Source organism: Brienomyrus brachyistius, unplaced genomic scaffold, assembly GCF_023856365.1.
Source record: "Brienomyrus brachyistius isolate T26 unplaced genomic scaffold, BBRACH_0.4 scaffold27, whole genome shotgun sequence".
Lineage (NCBI taxonomy): Eukaryota > Metazoa > Chordata > Actinopteri > Osteoglossiformes > Mormyridae > Brienomyrus > Brienomyrus brachyistius.
The window spans coordinates 3,753,610-3,776,386 of NW_026042306.1; the positions used below are offsets into that span (position 1 = coordinate 3,753,610).

At 43.4% G+C, this 22,777-nt stretch overlaps 1 protein-coding gene across 1 annotated transcript; it reads right to left on the reverse strand.

Annotated features, from left to right (window-relative positions):
- Positions 1-97: 97 nt before the first annotated feature.
- Positions 98-11,921, reverse strand: LOC125720837 (kelch-like protein 10). Its single transcript, XM_048996698.1, has 9 exons — positions 11,883-11,921; positions 8,463-8,816; positions 7,499-8,083; positions 5,937-6,101; positions 3,170-3,553; positions 2,209-2,820; positions 1,541-1,690; positions 545-905; positions 98-457 (listed from the first exon to the last, which is right to left on the reverse strand). The coding sequence occupies exons 1-8, from the start codon at positions 11,919-11,921 to the stop codon at positions 600-602; spliced, it is 2,595 nt and encodes an 864-aa protein (XP_048852655.1). The 3' UTR covers positions 98-457; positions 545-599.
- Between the last annotated feature and the right edge of the window lie 10,856 nt (positions 11,922-22,777).

Below are 22,777 nucleotides of genomic sequence, written 5' to 3' on the forward strand. Positions count from 1 at the left end.
AATCACCGATGGTTGCAGCGGAATTTCTGAAGAGAACCGTCAAACGAGAACAACGTTTATCCAAAATGGGAAATTTATGACGCTTTCACAAACTAGATAATATGAAAAAGAAAACTTTATTTTAAGTATGCAATGTCAGGAGAAGATTCAGCTCCCATCTCCAGCAGAGCTTCTCCCATGTCCTGGAGGACGCAGGGGACTGACTAGTACGAATGGGCCTTGTTCCATGCCTCCATTGTGGAGGCGGCTGACTGGAGCTGTGGCCTGTTGTGGCAGCAATCCCCGAACCCGCTGGTGGACAGCGTTGATGGTATGTTGGAATGCGGCTTCGGCGGTCGTCGAGGTAAAAACTCAGGTGTGGGAGGAGTTTAGCGAGGCCATGGAAAATTACTTCCGGACAGCTTTGTCTTCAAAGACCTCGATCCCACCAACACACCTTCCAATGAGGAAGCAGAGTCTGGGGAAAAAAAGAGGTGTCTATATAAACTCAATGTATGTTATAGGGAAAGAATTCGGGGTGGGGGGTGTAAATGAGGTTACGTACTGGGCATGCTGTTGTGGGCAGATGGGTTTCTCTCCTCCTTGGCGGCCATTAGGGACTAACGAGGTGAAGCGTATTCTATGATGCGGGGGTGCGCAGGCACTACGCAGCAGCTGAAATGCTGTCTGGCTCGGCTCATGTCCTGCGCACGATACCAGCTGCCTGTCCCCGCATCATAGCACTCCACCTTGTTAGTTACCCCAAACCCATCGTGGCCGCCCATCACAAATAGGAGGTCGTCCACCACTGCGATGCCAAACTCACTGCGCGGTGTGGACATGGGGGCCACAGCATGCCAGCGGTTTGTGGTAGGGTCATAGACCTCCATGGTCTGCAGGTGATCAGGCCTGTTGATACCGCCCACCTGAGAGATGCCAAAGATTCATTATCACTTGCTTGCCAAAAGGATGGGCAAACATCAACTTTCCCAAAGTCATGAACTCTTAAGCAATTTTCACCCTATGAAAGCAGGCGCCTTAGAACCTCCCATTGTCTATAGATGACACAAGCTTATATACAGAAGTCAACCTATATGCAATGAAAACATGGATTTGGGCAACAGAAAACTTGTATGATTCGGTGAAAACTGTGAGCCTTCAAAAAAGACTCCTTATGCTAATATATTTTGCTTTTTTATTGTTATTACTTAAAACGAACACTTGAAGCTAATCAGACACTGAAAAAAACAACAATCTGACTAATTATATCTGGAACTAGGGAAAATAATTAATTAAAAATCTAAACTTTACAACCCGAGCTAGTAGCAGAGACCCCCCAGCAGATCCATTTATAACCCAGAAATGAATGCAGGGAGGCTAAAGAGGGTAGCATATATGTTTTTTATGTGTATTAAGATAAGCCTTTGCAGCAGGTATTTCTGGCATTTAACTGTTTTGTTTGGTTTAAATGTATCACAATGAAAGACACAGCAGCAAAGACAAAAAAACCATGAGTCTTACAGGTAAAATGTGAGATTTGACACAGAAAGGAATCACTCACCGCATATATCTTCCCTTTATACGCCGTGACTCCAAGGCTGTGACGGGGAGTGCTCATTGGAGTGATCAAGCTCCATTCGTTAGTGAGGGGGTCAAAGCACTCCACTGTAGATAGGCTCTCTGTTCCATTGTGGCCCCCACAGATGTATATCTATGAAAACCAATTTAACTGTGAAGACCGTTATACTGTATATGACTGGGGTTTGGAGGTTACAGATAAAGTTCATTGTGACTCAAAAATAAAAGTATATGCTATGCATAGTGTATGACAGGGTTCCCCAGTCCCGTTCCTGGAGGAACACAGTTTGCAGATTTCCCTTCTCAAACACACCATGATCAGCTAATTTTCAGGTTTAGTATGGCTGTTTGAAAAGGGAAATCTGCAAAGAGTTTTGGATTCTGCTCCCCCAGGAACAGAATAAAGGAAACCTGACATGGGAACACCATTTCATCTATCTCACAAGTCTTGGAGTTGACACCACAGCACTACCCAATGTGCCACTAATGGAGACCAATAATGCATTTATCCAAATACTTAAATGTATTGAACATAGTAATTGTGGATTAAAATCAGCAATCTGAAGAGAAAGAGAACTCATGACTGTGTAAAATACTCCATTTCAAGGGGAAAATGAGGGTAAACAGTCAGACGCCCTCCCATTACCCTACCTTGCCATTCAGGGTGGTGGCGCTGGCATCGTTTCTCCTCTCATTCATGGACTCGATCTGGGTCCATTCATTGGTTTTTGGGTTGTAGCACTCTACGATGTCGAGGGGCCAGAAACCAATATGGCCACCCATGGCATAGATGAGCCCATCGAGCACGACCACACTAACATTACAGCGTTGCCAGTGTATTGGGGCCATCTGCTGCCATGCTCGTGTGATCGGGTCGTATCTGCGCACGGTATCGATAAAGTTTTGCCCATCAAACCCCCCAATGCAGTACACAAACCCATCATGGTACACCGTGCCATGACCAGCTAGGTTGCTCTGCTCCTCCTGCGTGATATCCACCCAGCGGTCGGCCCGTGTGTCATATGCGTCGATGCAGTTTGTCGTGTGCATGTTCCATCCACCAACAGCCAGCAAAATGTCAGAGGGCAAGCGCGGGCGGATCAGTGGGTTCTCAAAATCAGAGAGTGGACTTTCATCATGAAGATCATAGATGACCTTCATGACATCAGTGATAATTGGCCTGCACGCCGCATTGGCCTTCACCAGATCGTTGGCTTTGACGATCTTCATAAAGTACTCCGGATCCATACGAGCCATCCGAATCTACACATGAAACAAGAATGAGAGAATTCCCATGAGTTCCTTAGTGCTTTCTGTGAATCTCTGGAGATGAGCAATTCCTAACATTAAAGGTACATTAGCTGAAGCCATTTACATAGAAAGTCTCAGATGTGTCAGCTAACACTTATTTCATGTAAGACATTTCAGTGTTTTGTTTTCCATTATTTGTTACACTCTCCTCCCAGGTGTAATACCTGGAAGCCTTGGTTGTAGACTTATGGGACATGGAAATGGAGGTTCAGTCTCTAGCTACAGTAATAAGGACTTCACTCAATGAGCATTCTATTGTTATATACACAAGTCAATGAGAACATAGTATAACTATACTCACCTTGGGCAACAGAGCTGAAATGTGGGCCTCTCGGGTGGCAGGCTCGTGCTCGATCCACCGGAGGATGGCGTCAAACACCACATCCTCTTCTCTGACATTCAGCTCATCCTGCTGTATGATGTCAGAAAGTTGTTCAAGACTTAGTTCTGGGAACTCGTTTGAGCTGATGGCAACCTCCTTAAAGTTTTTCAAGATGAAGTTGAATGCAGACTGGTGCAGCTCGTTTACGCAGTAGACATCGGCGATTTTAAGAAGGCCAATGCAGTTGTTGAGGCAGAGCTGCTCATGCAGGAAATCATAGCAGCGCTGCACGATGCCCAAGACACTGAGATAATCAGCCGCAACCAAAAAGCGTAATGTTCCTAATAGAGTGGCTGATCTGTCCTGAAATCGTAAAACTGAAAAGTTTTCAAACACAGTATGTATATTATATAACATGTTGGATAAATAGATGTAATTTATTGGTGACTTCGTGTACATTGAAGTTTCTGCCTTTTAAACAACTATAAAGTAATGTTGTTTGTTATATAAAAAATGTACATTTAAATGTATGAAACAAAAAATGTATACACACACACATTACATTTTCGTTAGCTGTAAAATACAGTGAAGTGAAATCTCCATTATTTGCGTTGCAATATTCCACCACTAGGGGGCAATTTTGGACGAAGGAATCTCTTTAATGGCTGTTACCAACAGAAATGTTTGCTGCTACAGTATTCAGCTTTCTGGGTGTCCTGCAAAAAGAACTAGATGACTACAAGTAGGTATGGAATGCACACTGCCCATCTGACAAACCAGAAGCCACTTTTTGAAATGTAAATTTTATTATTGAAACATTTTGTTGGATTGCACTCTAGGTTTAATGGAAGAAACTGTGGATTCCATGTATCTCCTGAAAATCTTCGTAGTCTTTGTGGAGACAATGATCTTCAAATTCACTTTGAGGTCTTGCAGAGACAAAATGAACTTGCTCCACCAGTCAGCTGGGTTACTGCCATGGAGAATTATATTGCATTCAAAAGTGTATTAGGTCTATAAGGTAATTCTGCTAACAAATTGTACAAAGCTCTCAAAATTATTTTGGTTTTCAGACAACAAATAACATTTTTCCAGCCTTTGTTCTCCAAATAAGACATTTATTTAAACGTTGTATACAAAAATAAATTAAGCATGTTCAATAAGAACACTTTGGCCATTATACATATTGCTGTGTATAGAGCCATTAAACTGCCCCCTTAAAGCTTTTTACTGCCAAACAAAGCTGTCAGGTCAAAAATCACACTGTTAAAAATGAAGTATAAAAGAATACAAAAATAACTTCTAACAACTTATAACACTTATTCAATAAGATTATAGAACAACATAATCATTGCATTGCAATTCAATCACCAGAGGTGGCGTGGAGTACAATAATTAACAGCTTGGCTTCAGGGAATGCCAAACCCTTCAGGGAATCCCAGTGTTATTTAACTGTCCCATTCTGTGTCCCTTCCCTGTTTGGCCAGTAGGTGTCATTGGTCATCTCGTCCCACGTGTTGTCAGTCTTTCTTGTCCTCCCCTGTTGTCAGTCTGTAGCGTTTCCCTTGTTCCCTGCCAACCACTTGTTGAGCACGTGGTTACCTGTAATTTCAATTCATTAACTTACTGTTTGCCATAGGCTTTTAAATACATTATAAATAATTTAAAAAAATAACATAACAAGAGATAATACTATGAATTTCCTCACTGATTAATTGTGTTGTGGGTTGGAACTCAGTATGGAGTCCCCACAAAGATACAGATACCTTATATGTGTGTGTGTGTGTGTGTGTGTAGCAGGGCCGTAGCACATCTTCTTCTTTGTGTTCAGGAATTGCTTCTTGTAGGTTAAGTTAGAATGGTTTTCACAGTTCTTTGGTCTGGAGATCAGGCTGATTAATCACAGTTGATTTTTGTGGACAATCAACCATATACATATGTACATATATATGTGTGTGTGTGTGTACAGTAGTGTGCAAAAAATCATAAGCAGTCAAAAGAAATTGTGTGATGTCACGATTGTTACGGTTTGTAGCAGCTAATCACTGCTGTTAATAGCAGCTAATAGCTGCTGTCTGTAGCAGCTAAACTACTGTTAATATAACTGCTAATAACATAACAATTTTCCCGTTTTTTGTGTAATAAAGTATATAATGTAGTAATGTGGTGTGTTTTTGATTCAAATATGTTAGTATGGTATTGGCAAGATATTATTGTATCAGCCTTTATTACATTAAGGGGGAAAATTAGCACATTATTGGCAGTTATTACATTAACGGTAGGTATCATATGTGCCCTTGAGAGGTAAAGTGGGCTATCCCACATGTCAGTCAAAAATGACTGTCCAATATTAATTATTGAGGGTCTATCTATCTTTTAAATATACTGAGATCTGTGCTACCTATGATACATATCAATTGTAGGGTATAGACACACTTTTTTTTTTTTTTTAATTCAACTTTGGAGCTCATTTTCTCAAAACTTTGTTTTTGTGGGATAGCCCACTTTACCTCTCAAGGGCACATGTTATATAGGTCTAATGTACGAAGCATTAACGTTAGACATGATAAGCTGGTTACCCACCAGGCAGGCAGATGGGGGCAGGTGGGCGAGGTGCAGCGTACTGTACGAAGCGGGGGTGCGCAGGCACTGTGCAGCAGCTGAAGCTCCTCTTAGGTGCAATCATTTCCTGCGCACGGCACCAGCTGCCTTTCACTGCATTGAAACATTCCACTTTTGCAGTTACTTTGAAGCCATCGGAGCCTCCCATCGCAAACAGCAAGCCGTCCACCACTGCGATGCCGAAATAGCTTCTTTGTTGTCTCATGGGAGGCCCAGCGTGCCACTGGTTAATTGCAGGGTCATAGACCTCCATAGTCCGCACTGGATGAGCCCCGTTGGTACCGCCCACCTGCGAGACACCAATGGTAAGTGATCACTCGGGTACCAAACAGATAAGTAAATATCAGCTTTCTCGAAGTCAGGAACTCTTAAGGAATTATCGCCCTATAATAGCAGGCTGCACAGAACCTCCCATTGTCTATATAGGACACAAGCTTATAACTAATTTGTGTTCAACATACATGTCAACATAACTGCAGTGAAAAAAAGGGAATTTGGGCAACAGAAAACCTGTACAATTCAGCGAAAACTGTCAACCATCAAAAAAATACTTCTTATGATCATATATTTTGCTTTTATTATTATTTTTATTAGTACTAAAAATAATACTTGTAGTCAGACACTGAAAAAAAAAACAAACAGAGCAATTACGTCTGGAACTACAGAATATAACTGTAATCAAAAATCTAAGCTTTACTAAGCGTATTCGTTTATAACCCAGATATGCAGGGAGCATATGTGTATTGAGATGGGCCTTCCCAGCAGGTCATTTCATCCACTGAATTCTTTTGTTTGATTTAAGCGCATTACAATCTGTGACACAGCAGCAGTGACAAAAAATGAGTCTCAGATAAATCTTGAGATTTGACTCCTTTGTTTCAGAGTACAAGAAAGGAATCACTCACCGCATAGATGTTTCCCTGATATGCAGCTACTCCGAGGCCACGTCGGCGAGTGCGCATGGGAGCGATCAAGGTCCATTCGCCCGTGAGTGGATCATAGCACTCCGCAGTGGAAGTGGTCTGAGCTCCATTGTTACCCCCACAAATGTATATCTAGGAAAGATGGTTCACAAGTGATGTGTGTTATGCTGTACATGATTGGAGATGGAGATCTAGAAAGCGTAAATGTACATTTAGCTAATGGATGTTTAATCCATCCACCTTCCATAAAAGTCTATTCAGTACAGGGTGGTGGTGAACCTGGAGCCTACCACAGGAAGCACATGGGCATTGGTAGGGAATTTACAGTTAGTTGTGATCATTTCCCTTGTGAACCGCAGCTTAATCAGCTAATTAAGTTCACTAGGTTTGTTTGAATAGGGAAATCTGCAAATTGTTTAGGATTCTGACCCTCCAGGACTGGAATTGGGTAAAGCTCCTACGTTAACACCAGTTATTGTATCTCACAAGTCTTGGGCTGTGGGCAAAATTGCAAAAACACAGAGCTGGACACCACAGCACTGCCCAATGTGCCACTAATGCAGAGCGACAATGCAAGGTCATTTATGTTTTATCTAAACACTGACGTTTACTGAATAAACAATTATGGATTGAAATCAACCATTTGAAGACAAAGCGAGCTACTGAGTATGTAACATAATCAATTTCAAGGGGAAAATGAGGGTAACCACAGGCAGACGCCCTCCTATTAACCTACCTTTCCATTCAGGGTGGTGGCACTGGCATCCTGTCGCTCCTCGTTCATGGGCTGGATGATGGTCCACTCATTGGCATTTGGGTCATATCGCTCTACGATATTCAGAGGCGACACGTCTAAACGGCCACCCATCACATAGATGAAGCCGTTACTTACGGCCACACTGACACAACAGCGGCGCCAGTGCATAGGGGCCATGTGCTGCCATGTCCGTGCGACGGGGTCAAATCTGAGCACAGCATCGGTGAAATTATGGCCATCATAACCCCCAAAACAATACATGAAGCCATTTAAACACACACTGCCATGGCCGGACTGGCGAGTCTCCTGCCCCTGTGTTATATCCACCCAGCGGTCGGCCCGGGTGTCATAGGCTTCAATCCAGTTTGTCGTGCGCATGTTCCATCCACCAACAGCCAGCAAAATGTCAGAGGGCAAGCGCGGGCGGATCAGTGGGTTCTCAAAATCAGATCGTGGACGTTCATCATGAAGATCATAGATGACCTTCAGTACATCAGTGATGATTGGCCTGCACGCCACATTGGCCTTCACTAGATCGTTGGCTTTGACGATTTTCATGAAGTATTCCGGATCCATACGAGCCATCCGAATCTACACAGGAAACAATGAGAGAATGAGAGAATTCCCATGAGTTCCTTAGTGCTTTCTGTGAATCTCTGGAGATGAGCAATTCCTAACATTAAGGATACAGCAGTAAGTGCAAATTTTTATTTCTTTAGCTGAAGCCATTTACTTTGAAAGTCTCAGATGTGTCAGCTAACACTTGTTTAATGTAAGACATCTGAGTGTTTTGTTTTCCATTATTTGTTACACTCTCCTCCCAGGTGTAATACCTGGAAGCCTTGGTTGTAGACTTATGGGACATGGAAATGGAGGTTCAGTCTCTAGCTACAGTAATAAGGACTTCACTCAATGAGCATTCTATTGTTATATACACAAGTCAATGAGAACATAGTATAACTATACTCACCTTGGCCAATAGGACTGAAATGTGGGCCTCTCGGGTGGCAGGCTCGTGCTCGATCCACCGGAGGATGGCCTCAAACACTACATCCTCTTCTCTGACATTAAGCTCATCCTGCTCGATGATGTCAGAAAGTTGTTCAAGACTTAGTTCTGGGAACTCATTTGAGCTGATGGCAACCTCCTTGAAGTTTTTCAAGATTAAGTTGAATGCAGACTGGTGCAGCTCGTTTACGCAGTAGACATCGGCGATTTTAAGAAGGCCAATGCAGTTGTTGAGGCAGAGCTGCTCATGCAGGAAATCACAGCAGCGCTGCACGATGCCCAAGACACTGAGATAATCAGCAGCTGCCAGGAGGTTCTCCACATTTTCAGCTGTGATGACCACAGAGTATGTGTAGGCATACTCTATGACCTGCCTCAGTGTTTCTGGGGAAATGCCTGGGAGTTGGTACTCCCGCTTTCCTGAATCACTCCAGTCACTGGCGAACAGAGCCCTGAAACACAATCCAGAAGTGACTCATCTAATAAATATCGGTTTTGCAGGCAAAGTTAAATAAGGGGTTTTCTAAATCTTCTGAACCAGGGACCCCCAAATGGAAATTAAGCAGAAATAAGGACCCCCTGCTACAGATGATCTCATAGGCATCTAAGAACTAGGGACCGGTGGCTTTAATTCTTATTTTTCCAACAGTAGCTCCCCCTTTAATATATTTTACTTGGGCTGGTGGGCAAGTCCCCCGGAATACTTTGTTTTGCCTGTTTGACATGGTCCCCTTTTTATATATTTATACCATTATTATTATTATTATTATATAGTAAAAGTTAAGGTGGTACACTTATCAGAAATATTTCTGATCAGCACTGACCTACATTAATATAATTTAATATAATGTATATTAATATAAACTTTCTGTCATCCTAGAGCCTTATTGCCAAGGAGAAGTCATTGCTAACGAGAGATAAAAACTGACTCCTTGCTGTTTTCGCATCTTCATATATGGGTCACAGCTACTTACTGGAAGTAGGAGCTACAGCCACACAGAATTACTCTATGGGCGTTGAATTTAACACCGTCGGTGATGAGGACCACGTCACAAAGCTGTCCTGCCAGCCGAAGCTTGTTAAACACTTCGAACGCAGGGGACATCAGTACTCGCTCCATGTCGTGTGCCATCATAATTCAAAAATGTGGATATCTCGTCTCTCTCTCCTTTTTATATCAGTCGAAATGACGTGTACATACATTCTAAGACGCAAAAACCGCACTTTGCATCACAGTTTCCTAAGATACCATAATGTTTATTTTTAAATCTATATTTGAGACTCGAAATGGATTGGGGGGGGGGTATATTCTACGCACAATCAGCTGTACAAGAAGAACAAGTGAAATGTTTTTAACATCACTTTTGGAAAATGTATACCGTGCTTATCTTAGAATTTAAGTTTTGTATTATGTAAGAATAGTCAAATCACGAATTCCCGAAATAAAATAAATAAATAAATAAATGTTTTCATATTTTTTCTCCTCCGCTACGTTTCTAAAAATGAAAAACAAAAAAGGTCCTTTACATGTCTGTCAGGAACGAGGTTTAAATTCGCATCTTATTCCCTAGTTTCCACTTTAGACATAAGCCATTGAGCAACAAATGTCCACAAGACATTATTTTATGGGGTAAATCTGGTCGGCCAGTTGTGGCAATTATTTGGAACAAGAATAGTCCTTGAAAATTGGGCTGGGCGGTCCGTCTGTTTTGGTCAACATTTAGCACAAGGCGGACGTATTTATCGGACCGCATATGTCCCCAATACGGTCATGAAAACAAATTGCAGCAAGTGTGGAATTATCCCAATGATTATTGTGCTGTGTACACTTCACCCAAATCCTGAACGCTATTGAATATAATCGATTATGTATTATAGAGCAGTTATGTTAATCAAGGTACAGTGTGCAATATCACTCCATGAGCTATTGACCATTTTCCTGTTTTATGATCTTTTCTTGAGAAATCGTTTTTTATTTTATTTTTTTTGTAATTCCTCACTTCTGCCGACTAACTCCTCCACGTTTAATATATTTTCGTGCAGGTTTTTAAGTTTGTTTTCCTGCAGCTTCACGGCACCCATCGTTCTTGCGCACCCACACAGATGGACGAGTTAAGCTAGAAGTGGATGGGAGTAGCGGCAGGACAGATATTCCGAGGGCGCCCATTGAACGATGTAAGTAATTATTATTTATCGTTAGAATTCTCACTTAACACAGAATGTTGTCTTTGGCTGAAGTTTAAACAGTCGAGCTGAATTGTGGGAAGATAAGCTGAAGCTGTTCGCGTCCGCAGCTAATGCTCGCGCCATGACTAGCTAGCACATAGTGAAATGGTGAATGGATTTGGCGACATTTTCCGTTTCAATCGAGTACAGAGACGTAGGTGTTGTTTTGTTTGTGGCCCTGCTTTTACAATGCACGTGTAGCAAAGTGAAGTTGGGATCTGCTTGCGTCTTTTGCAGCTAACATCACACTCGATATAGCCGCAGTTTATTGTGGAATCGCCATTTTGGGTGTACACAACGCAAGAGCGCACGAGTGTTTATATAAAACAATTCCACTCTGGCTGAGTTTTCTTCTTATTATTATTTTTCATGCTATACTATATACAAACTTTTTACTTGTACATCTTAGGATATAGTTCATTGTGACAATATAAATGGTAGGAGAGAACTACAACAGCAACGACTGTGGGTTGGGGCTGGGTAGGGGATAACGTTTTCATAGTTGGGATTAGGGTTTTGCCCATAGACATGAATGCAGAGTCCCCATAAAGACATCTAGCACATCTTCTTCTTTGTGTTCTGGAATTGCTTCTTGTAGGTTAAGTTAGAATGGTTTTCACTGTTCTTTGGTCTGGAGAACAGGCTGATTAATCACAGTTGAGTTTTGTGGGCAATCAACCATATGAATATGTACATATATGTGTGTGTGTGTGTGTACAGTAGTGTGCAAAAAATCATAAGCAGTCAAAAGAAATTGTGTGATTGTTAGGGTCTGTAGCAGCTAATCACTGCTGTTAATAGCAGCTACTATAAACTACTGTTAATATAACTGCTAATAACATAACAATTTTCCCGTTTTTTTGTGTAATAAAGCCTATAATGTAATAATGTGATACGTTTTTGATTCAAATATGTTAGTATGATATTGGTAAGTTATTACTGTATCAGCCTTTATTATATTAAGGGGGAAAATTAGCACATTATTGGCAGTTATTACATTAACAGTAGACATCATATTATATATGTCTAATGCAGGGGCGCTGCTAAGGATTTTGGGTCCCATGAAAGGAATCTTGACAGGGCCCCCCACACAGTTTATTGGGGGCTTCTCTGGGCCCCCTCTCAGACATGGGCCCCGAGAATCGTCATCGTTTACCCCCCCTTTACAGCGCCCCTGGTCTAATGCACGAAGCATTAATGTTAGATATGCTTGTACCACATCTTATTAGGCAAGAGAGAAGTTCTATTGCCCATTTTCATTGCAAACCAGCTTAACATTTACAGGATAATTAATTGCAAGTTCTGATGTAGGCTGCCATTCACACACACAACTGGAAATAATAAAATGCCTGGACAGAGCAGATACAGCCATTGTAGCCTTCGCTCCTGTCTGCTGCTGTATGCAAATCTCACTGAACCATTAAAGCTGGAGCAGAAGTGATGTCTCCGACTAATTGCTGGTTGTTAGAGAAGTACTCAGAATAATGAGAAATAAAGTAAGAATTGTGAGGGAAAAAAAATCAGAATTTCGACTTAATAAGTCAGAAATGCAGCTGCACCAGTCTGCAATAAGTCAATGTGTGTTTTTTTCTACTCCAGATGGCAGAAAACTCTAAAATCAACAAAGCTCAAGAGTCATAATTCAGAATTTGTTCATTTAGATCAGAAACAGCTCTATGGGATGCTTTCGTCTAATCAGACTGTACCACATGGTTCATATGTAACACTTTTCTGGAGACCGCAACAAATGGGGGATTCTGAAACTGCCCGTTTGTTTGGAAAATTCCAGTCACCCTGAGTGAAAAAGGGTAGAACCCTCCCTCCTGTCCCACTGGCCTATGATTGCCTGATAGCAGGAAGAGACGGTCTATAGGGGAAAGTAACCTTCAGTTTAACTCACAGAAAGACAATAAATAGTAGCACTTAACAAATGAGAGAATATTAATTGACTAGGACAAACTGAGATGAGCAACAGGAAATATAACTGTAAGCTGATAAGAGAAAAAGAAGGGGAAAATGGAGGGAAATTTGCTGCTTCTGATTGGATGCAAGCATGCAGGTCAGCTGATCCACCTGAATGTTTCCAACTCAGCAATCGGTGATGAAGGGTCAGTAGATTGGCTAAGTGTTGGAACCAGAAGCAGAAGCTGGCTTTCATGCTCTGGAGGGTGCTGTGGCATAAAACCTTAAGCAGTTCTTTACGCATATGATGCTCCTTTAGGGGGTGCCATAGACATTCGGTCTGCATATATATTATGTTTTATCAGTGTTTCTTGTGGACCCTCAGCAGTCCATGTTTTTGCTCTCTCCCAGCACCAGCTGTCTGGCAAGGAGCAAAAACGTGGATGGACTGGGGGTTCCTGTGGATCAGGGTGAAGAACATTGTTCTGTATTGTTTTTGTTAATTGATTGATATTCAGAATTTATTTTTGGGGCTTTGGCTGCATCTTGGTTATAATACAAATTATACAAATATACAAATATAATACAATATACAAATATAAGGGCTTTAGTTGTATGAATAAAGCATTTCACATATCTAACAAATGTGTCCCCAACAACCGTAGCCAGATATTAAATCTGTTCTAGAAGAGCACACTCATTGCTTGCTGTAAAAGCATGCAGGAGGTCCCAGCTGAGCTCTGCTATAGTTGTGCTCTGTGTATTATTCATTTGGCAGATGCTCTAAGACAGAGAAATGGTTGGAGAGAACAAGGCAATTAACAAATGCATGCAAACAAGTGGCATGTTACACAACAGGAGCAAACCATTACAGCATCCGATAACAAAGGAAAGCAGTTGTCTTGCCATAATTGCATTTTGATAGCTGTTCTAGTGCCTTAACCTCTATGCTCTGACTCCACTGTAAGGTCTAAGTTCTGTTCCCTCAGTCCATTATTCAAGAGTCATTTTCCTTATTTTGGTGAATGTTTCTGATTCTTGTTAGTGTCCACTGTTTCTGTTGATTAAGTCCAGTGATGCTAGCCACACCGGTAGATGCGTAACCTGGTTACCCACCAGGCAGGCAGATGGGGGCAGGTGGGCGAGGTGCAGCGTACTGTATGATGCAGGGGGGCACTGTGCAGCAGCTGAAGTTCCTCTTGGGCGTAATCATGTCCTGCGTACGGAACCAGCTGCCTTTCTCTGCATTGTAGCATTCCACCTTTGCAGTGACTTTGAAGCCATCGGAGCCTCCCATTGCAAACAGCAAGCCGTCCACCACTGCGATGCCGAAATAGCTCCTTTGTTGTTTCATGGGAGGTGCAGCGTGCCACTGATTAATTGCAGGGTCATAAACCTCCATACTCCGCACTGGATGAGCCCCGTTGGTACCGCCTACCTGGGAGACACCAATGGTAAGTGATCACTCGGGTACCAAACGGATAAGTAAATATCAGCTTTCTGGAAGTCAGGAACTCTTAAGGAATTATCGCCCTATAATAGCAGACTGCACAGAACCTCCCATTGTGTATATAGGACACAAGCTTATTACTAGTTTGTGTTCAACATACATGTCAACATAACTGCAGTGAAAAAAGTGGATTTGGGCAACAGAAAACCTGTACAATTCAGTGAAATACTTCTTATGTTCATATATTTTACTTTTATTATTATTTTTATTAGTACTAAAAATAATACTTGTAGTCAGACACTGAAAAAAACAACAAACAGAGCAATTATGTCTGGAACTACAGAATATAACTATAATTAAAAATCTAAGCTTTACTAAGCTTTACTAAGCGTATTCGTTTATAACCCAGATATGCAGGGAGCATATGTGTATTGAGATGGGCCTTCCCAGCAGGTCATTTCATCCACTGAATTCTTTTGTTTGATTTAAGCGCATTACAATCTGTGACACAGCAGCAGTGACAAAAAATGAGTCTCAGATAAATCTTGAGATTTGACTCCTTTGTTTCAGAGTACAAGAAAGGAATCACTCACCGCATAGATGTTTCCCTGATATGCAGCTACTCCGAGGCCACGTCAGCGAGTGCGCATGGGAGCGATCAAGGTCCATTCGCACGTGAGTGGATCATAGCACTCCGCAGTGGAAGTGGTCTGAGCTCCATTGTTACCCCCACAAATGTATATCTAGGAAAGATGGTTCACAAGTGATGTGTGTTATGCTGTATATGATTGGAGATGGAGATCTAGAAAGCATAAATGTACATTTAGCTAATGCATGTTTAATCCATCCATCTTCCATAAAAGTTTATTTGGTACAGGGTGGTGGTGAACCTGGAACCTACCACAGGAAGCACATGGGCATTGGTAGGGAATTTACAGTTAGTTGTGATCATTTCCCTTGTGAACCGCAGCTTAATCAGATAATTATTAAGTTCACTAGGTTTGTTTGAATAGGGAAATCTGCAAATTGTTTAGGATTCTGACCCTCCAGGACTGGAATTGGGTAAAGCTCCTACGTTAACACCAGTTATTGTATCTCACAAGTCTTGGGCTGTGGGAAAAATTGCAAAAACACAGAGCTGGACACCACAGCACTGCCCAATGTGCCACTAATGCAGAGCGACAATGCAAGGTCATTTATGTTTTATCTAAACACTGACGTTTACTGAACTTATATTAAATTATGGATTGAAATCAAGCATTTGAAGACAAAGCGAGCTACTGAGTATGTAACATAATCAATTTCAAGGGGAAAATGAGGGTAACCACAGTCAGACGCCCTCCTATTAACCTACCTTTCCATTCAGGGTGGTGGCACTGGCATCCTGTCGCTCCTCATGCATGGGCTGGATAATAGTCCATTCGTTGGCTTCTTGGTCATATCACTCGATTATGATTAGAGGCGAGAAGCGTAAATGGCCACCCATTACATAGATGGAACCATTAATTACGGCCACGCTAACATTTCAGTGGCACCAGTGCATCGGTGCCATGTGCTACCATGTCCGTGCGACGGGGTCAAATCTGCGTAGTGTTGGTGAAATTGTGGCCATCAAAACCCCCAAAACAATACCCAAAGCCATTTAAGTACACACTGCCAGTGGTCGGCCCGGGTGTCATAGGCTTCAATCCAATTGGTTTTGCGGAAATTCTAGCCACCAATGGCCAATAAGATGTCAGCGGGCAGGCGTGGGCGGATCAGTGGCCTTTCTTTTTCTTTTAGTGTGTGTGGGGAGCCACAGCCCCATCCCTCAGGACATGAAGCAGACACGGAGGAGGCCCGGACCCCAGACAGTCAGAGGCCCCCCAGGGCGTGGGAGCCCCCGGAGGACCACCGCAGGGAGAATAGCAGCCCCTCACCCAGAAAAGGGCAGAGGAGAGCTCCGGAGGGAGGCCATCCGGCAGCCACCGTGCAGGCTCCACCGGCGGCCGGCCCCACCACGGCAGACCAGGCCCTGGGCCCAGAGATCCAAGGGCCCCCCCACCCCCCAGCAAGGGCCCGACAGAGCCAGGAGGGCCAGATCCCGCCAGGCAATTGCCGCGGGCGAGCCAGCACCCACCCAAGCACCCAGCCCTGGACATCGAGAACCACCAACACACCAGTGGCCAGGGGCCCCATCCACCAGCAGGGAGTGTGGCGGGGGGGAATAGAGCCCGAGATGTTATTTCAGGTGGAGTCTAGAACCCAACCTGACACATGCATATAGACAAACAGGCACACACATATACAAGCATACGTTCCCACCCTCATGCACACATAAACAAATATTTACACATTCACCCAACATAGAGACACACAGAAATGAACGCTGTACACACACTCTCACTCCCCGTATATACTCTCTGTGGACCCCATTTTTTTCCTCTGGCGAGGAAACCGGAAGACCACCCTGGACCCCGCAGCAGCCGAGAAGCGCACCAGCCCAGACCCCGACCAGACGGCCAGATCAGTGACCTTTCAAAGTCAGATCGTGGACTTTTATCGTCGAGATCATGTATGATCTTCAATACATCAGTGATAATTGGCCTGCACGCCGCATTGGCCTTCACTAGATCGTTGGCTTTGACGATCTTCATAAAGTACTCCGGATCCATACGAGCCATACGAATCTACACAGGAAACAAAAATGAGAGAATTCCCATGAGTTCCTTAGTGCTTTCTGTGAATCTCTGGAGATGAGCAATTCCTAACATTAAAGGTACATTAGCTGAAGCCATTTACATAGAAAGTCTCAGATGTGTCAGCTAACACTTATTTCATGTAAGACATTTCAGTGTTTTGTTTTCCATTATTTGTTACACTCTCCTCCCAGGTGTAATACCTGGAAGCCTTGGTTGTAGACTTATGGGACATGGAAATGGAGGTTCAGTCTCTAGCTACAGTAATAAGGACTTCACTCAATGAGCATTCTATTGTTATATACACAAGTCAATGAGAACATAGTATAACTATACTCACCTTGGGCAATAGGACTGAAATGTGGGCCTCTCGGGTGGCAGGCTCGTGTTCGATCCACCGGATGATGCCGTCAAACACCGCATCCTCTTGTCTGACATTCAGCTCATCCTGCTCTATGATGTCAGAAAGTTGTTCCAGGGTGAGTTCTGGGAACTCGTTTGAGGTGATGGCAACCTCCTGGAAGTTTTTCAGGATGAAGTCGAATGCAGACTGGCGCAGCTCATTGAGGCAGTAGACATCTCCGATCTTCAGAAGCCCAACACAGTTGTCGAGGCAGAGCTGCTCATGCAGAAAGTCACTGCAGCGCTGTATGATGCCCAGGATACTCAGCCGATCAGCAGCTGCCAGGAGGTTCTCCACATTCTCAGCCGTGACGAGCACAGAGTACGTGTAGGTGTATTCCATGATCTGCTGCATCGTATCTGGGGAAATGCCTGGGAACTGGTACTCCCGCTTTCCCGAATCCTTCCAGTCACCAGTGAACAGAGCCCTGAAAACAATCCAGATGTGAGTCAGAATCAGCTTTTTGGCTGATCACACAAGGAATTTGTCTCCAGTTTGTTGTCACTCTCAGTGAACTTAAACAGGAGACATACAAAAAATAAAAAACAGGACCACAACGGGACTCATTTAATAATTTTGGGTTTCCTAACTCTTCTGATCCAGGGACCCCCAAATGAATATCGACCAGAGCTAAGGACCCCCTGCCACAGATGATCACATAGGTACTTAAGAAGTAGGGTCAGGAAGGGCTTTAATCTTATCTTTCCAGCAGTGGCTCCCTAAAAATATTTTTCACTTAGACTAGAGGGCAGGTCCCCCGGAATATTATTTTTGCCACTGATTGACGTGGTCCACTTTTTGTAATATTTTTACACAGCTATTATGTGCCAAAAGTTAGGGTGGTACCTTTAATAACTGTAGCTCAGAAATATTTTTGCTAACCCCGTAGTATACTAATATAACACAATAATTGTCATGACCTGTGCGTCCAACCCTTGTATGTGCTCAGGATGAACCTGCTCTCATCTGTGAAAAGCTCAGGGTGCCAGTGGCAGACCTGCAAATTTTGGTATTCTATGGCAAATGCCAATCGAGCTCTATGTTGCTGGGCAGTGAGCACCGGGCCCACTAGAGGACGTTGGGCCCTCAAGCCACCCTCATGAAGTCTGTCTCTGACCAAACAATCAGAAACATTCACACCAGTGGCCTGATGGAGGTCATTTTCTAGGGCTTCAGCAGTGTTCATCCTGTTCCTCCTTGCACAAAGAAGCCAATACCGGTTCTGCTGATGGGTTAAGGACCTTCTACGGCCCTGTCCAGCTCTCCTTAAGTATCTTCCTGTCTCCTGGAATGTCCTCCATGCCCTTGAGACTGTGCTGGGAGACACAGCAAATCTTCTGGCAATGGCACATATTGATGCGCCATCCTGGAGGAGTTGGACTACCTGTGCAACCTCTGTAGGGTCCAGGTATCGCCTCATGCTACTAGTAGTGACACTGACCGTCATCAAATGCAAAACTAGTGAAAAAACCGTCAGAAAAGATGAGGAGGGGAAAATGCCAGTGGCCTCCACCTGTTAAACCATTCCTGTTTTGGGGGTCGTCCCATTGTTGCCCCTCTAGTTCACCTGTTCATAATTTCATTAACACCAAAGCAGCTGAAACTGATTAACCACCCCCTCCGCTACTTAACTGACCAGATCAATATCTCAGATGTTTAATAGACTTGATGCTATACTCTAATTAAAAAGTGTTCCTTAAATTTTTTTGAACAATGTATAATTGTAGCATCTCTTCCCTTGTCTTAAACTCCACACACCTAGAGTTGTAACCTAACATCCTATTGGCCTTTTTTATTGCTTCCCCACACTGACATGGAAGCATCAACATACACACCGAGATCTTTCTAATAACCAGCTACCTTTATTTCAATGGAACCCATAATATATCTGTACTTTTATATTTCTGCTCCCTGTATGGATTACCTTACATTTATCTATGTTAAATTCCATCTGCCAGGTATCCACCCAGTCGCTAATTAAATCCAGATCCCGTTGTAGCCTCTCCGCTGCTAGATCAGTACCTGCTACACCACCCACCCTGGTGTCGTCTGCAAATGTAACCAGTTTACTGTATGTATTGGTGTCAATATCATTAATGTAAATTAGGAACAGTAGTGGTCCTAAAATTTAACCCTACGGTACCCCACTATGAACGCAGGCCCACTGTCATGCCCGGCTCGTACGATCGTCGTGTGTGCCACGCCCCCTGATTATCCACGTGTGCTTCCCCAATCATGCCCAGCTGTATCTTGTTGTTTCACCATGTCTTTTGTCTATATCAGTCCACATCTTGCCCTGTCCGATGTCCGTCATTGATGTTAGTGCTGTTATGTCCCGTTCTGCCCATAGCCGTCTTTCCCCTAATAAAACCCCAGTTTTCCCCGTATTCTACCTCCCTGCTTCGTCCTTCCCTGCCTCCTTCCTGCCAGCCTGCCCGTCCGCACCCGCAAACTCTGACACCCACAATATAATAATATCGTGTACAGTACATACTGTAATCAGTCCAGAGGTAACATCACTTCTCCAAATTCAAGTTGCCGGCTATGTTTACTGTAGGTCCCAGGGGAAGGGGTTGCACTAAACCAGTATTTCAATGGATTACGAAAAACCTTAGTGCAGGGGTGCCCAAAGTGGGGCCCGCGGGCCAAGGTTGGCCCGCCGTACTATTTAGATTGGCCCGCCAATGGATATCTAAAATTTTTAATTATTACTGTACTAAAATTTGTTTCAAAAACTTTTAAAGCACGAATCCCAGTGTAGCTATCAGTGCGTTTATTTTTAGTGTACGTTGACCTAACTAATATATATTATACAGTCCTCACTCATGGTGCTTTGATTACATTTGAAATATCTAAGACTAAAATTGAAATACAAGCAACTATAAGGGTAATGTAGAGTATATCTGTCACGGGCGACCGCGGGCAGAGCGGCGATCGTGAGGGCAAGCGGGGAATCAGGAAGCAGGCAGGCAGGATTCGGGGCAAACGGGGATTTAATCAAAGGTTTTCGGGGAACAGGGAACATCGGACACTGACTGACATCAATGACGGACGAAGGACTCAGGTAAGACACGGACTGAAATACACAGGACTGAGCAAATGAACTAGATACAGCTAGTTACAATCGGGAGAAAACACATGGGTAATCAGGGGGCGTGGCACACAGGAGGAGTGGACGAGCCGGGCATGACAATATCTGTGCACATATGTACATTTTCACACTTCATAAATAGTCATATTTTAACAATTTGCAAAAAGTCCCATGAGTCTTTGTTGCCGCCATACGGGATCAAACCAGTTTGTGGCGGGTCACCACCAGGCTGCTAGCTTAAGCCACTATCAACATGGAGCGGCATCGTCAGTGGCACACAGACAAAAGACATTTTAAAAAATGCTGGGAGGAAGAATATTTTTTCACTGACATAAATGCTAAAGCGGTCTGCCTTATTTGTAACCAGTCTGTTGCTGTACTAAAGGAGTATAACATTCGTCGTCATTATGAGACGAAGCACGCAGCATTTTCGCAATTCAAAGGTGATGCGCGAAAGAACAAGACCAGGGAGCTGCTGGCTAAACTTCACAGGCAACAAGGGACTCTTACACGGCCCTCGACAGCCCAGGACAGCGCGACACGGGCCAGCTTTGAGATTACTGCGCTAATTGCCCGGACTGGGAGATCATTTTCAACGGGTGACTTTGTTAAGGAGTGTCTGTCCATAGCTGCGACAATCATGTGCCCGTCACAGGCAAAAACTTTCTCCCAGATCAGCCTCTCACGAAATACTGTGACACGTCGTATTGAAGAAATGTCTCGAGACATTAAGGAGCAATTTAAAGCAAAGGCTGCTGGATTTGTCGCCTTTTCTTTGGCGTGTGATGAGAGCACGGACATTTCGGACTCTGCACAACTTTTGGTTTTCATACGGGGAGTAAATGAAAACATGGAAATAACTCAGGAGCTGGCTGGATTTGAGACACTGCGCAGCACAACAAAAAGTGAGGATTTGTTTGCAGCCGTTGAGCGAGTGTTGGATACGAACGGGCTGAGCTGGGAAAAATTGGTTGGGATAACAACTGATGGAGCACCTGCCATGGTTGGGAGGAAAACAGGCCTTGCCACACTAATTTCCCAGAAGGTTTCCCAATGTGGAGGTAAGGTGGCAAAATACCACTGCATCCTGCACCAAGAGCAACTATGTGCCAGATCAGTTGGTATGGGAGACGTGGTGCGTGACGTGATTAAAATCATAAACTGCATACGATCAAAAGCGCTCTCACACCGCCAGTTCAGAGCTCTTCTAGAGGAGGTTGATTCACAATACAAGGATGTGCTTTACCACCAAGAGGTGAGGTGGCTGAGCCGCGGGAAAGTCCTCAAAAGATTTTTTGAGCTGCGCCATGTCATCGCGGAGTTTCTGACAAGCAAGAACAGTGACACTCAAGTCCCCACAGATGAAAAATGGTTTTGTGACGTGGCTTTTATGGTGGACATCACTGACCTGCTCAACACCCTGAATATTCAGCTTCAAGGGAAGGATCAGATCATCACTGAGCTGTTTGACCACATAACGGCCTTCAGGTCGAAGCTGCAGCTACTCTGTCGACATCTGTCAGCAGGTTGGTTAATACATTGTACACACACAGAGACACACATACACATTCAGTTTTAATGGTGATAATGTCTATCATACTGTATTTTATGCCGTAAATAAGTCCCGTCCTTGTTAACTGTGTCGCAGAGGGACAGCGCTGTCCATGGTTCTTAAACTTGATTGACAGGCAGACATGCGCTTTGTTTGTCTTTTGGAGCTTGCATATTTTTTGTGATTGTAAAAATGCTTATGATTTAATCAAGTGACAATGGAGAGGAAAGGTGGCAGCATGTACCTGCACCTCACATGATAAAAGTGCAGTTACTGGGACTGATATTATGTGGAATATGTTAGTAAGTGCATTTACTAACATATCCATATTCCACTGTTGTGCAGTTAAAAAGTATTGTTAAAAAGTATTGTAATAAAATTGTAAGGCTAACTCTTTCAAAGTACATAAAACAACATTTATGTTGCAATATTTATTATTATTTGACGACTTAGCAGCTCTTTCACTTCTTCCCAGGAAACCTTGCACACTTCCCTAGTCTGAGAGAGGTCAACCTGGTGAAGCAGAGACTGCCTGAATATGCAGCACTTCTCAGACACTTGGACCAGGACTTTGCGTTGCGCTTTGAGGACTTTAGGGAAAGTAGAGGTGACATGGAGCTGTTTTCTCAACCCTTCACCATAAGTGTGGACTCAGTGCCTGATCACATTCAGATGCAGCTAATTGAGTTTCAGTGTGATTCTGAGCTAAAGAATAAATTCATGTCACTACACCTGAAAGACTTCTACACACATGTCTCATCTGAAAGGTACCCAGACATTAGGAAACATGCACAGGTCATGTTAGCTTTGTTTGGCAGCACTTACATCTGTGAACAGACTTTTAGTGTAATGAACCTTAACAAGTCCAGGCTCAGAAGCACTCTGACTGACCCACACCTACAGGACATCCTCACCCTCTCAGTGAGTCAGCTGCAACCTAATATTGATAGGCTGATAAACGCCAAAGAACAGCTT

Excerpts from the sequence above, each read along its gene's own strand:
- LOC125720837 (XM_048996698.1), bottom strand. The coding sequence starts at position 11,921 with ATGCTTCGTGCATTAGACCAGGGGCGCTGTAAAGGGGGG. Across the intron at positions 8,084-8,462 it reads TTTCAGTCCTATTGGCCAAG|ATTCGGATGGCTCGTATGGA; the intron begins GTGAGTATAGTT and ends TTTCCTGTGTAG. Across the intron at positions 6,102-7,498 it reads TGAACGAGGAGCGACAGGAT|GTGGGCGGTACCAACGGGGC; the intron begins GCCAGTGCCACC and ends GGTGTCTCGCAG.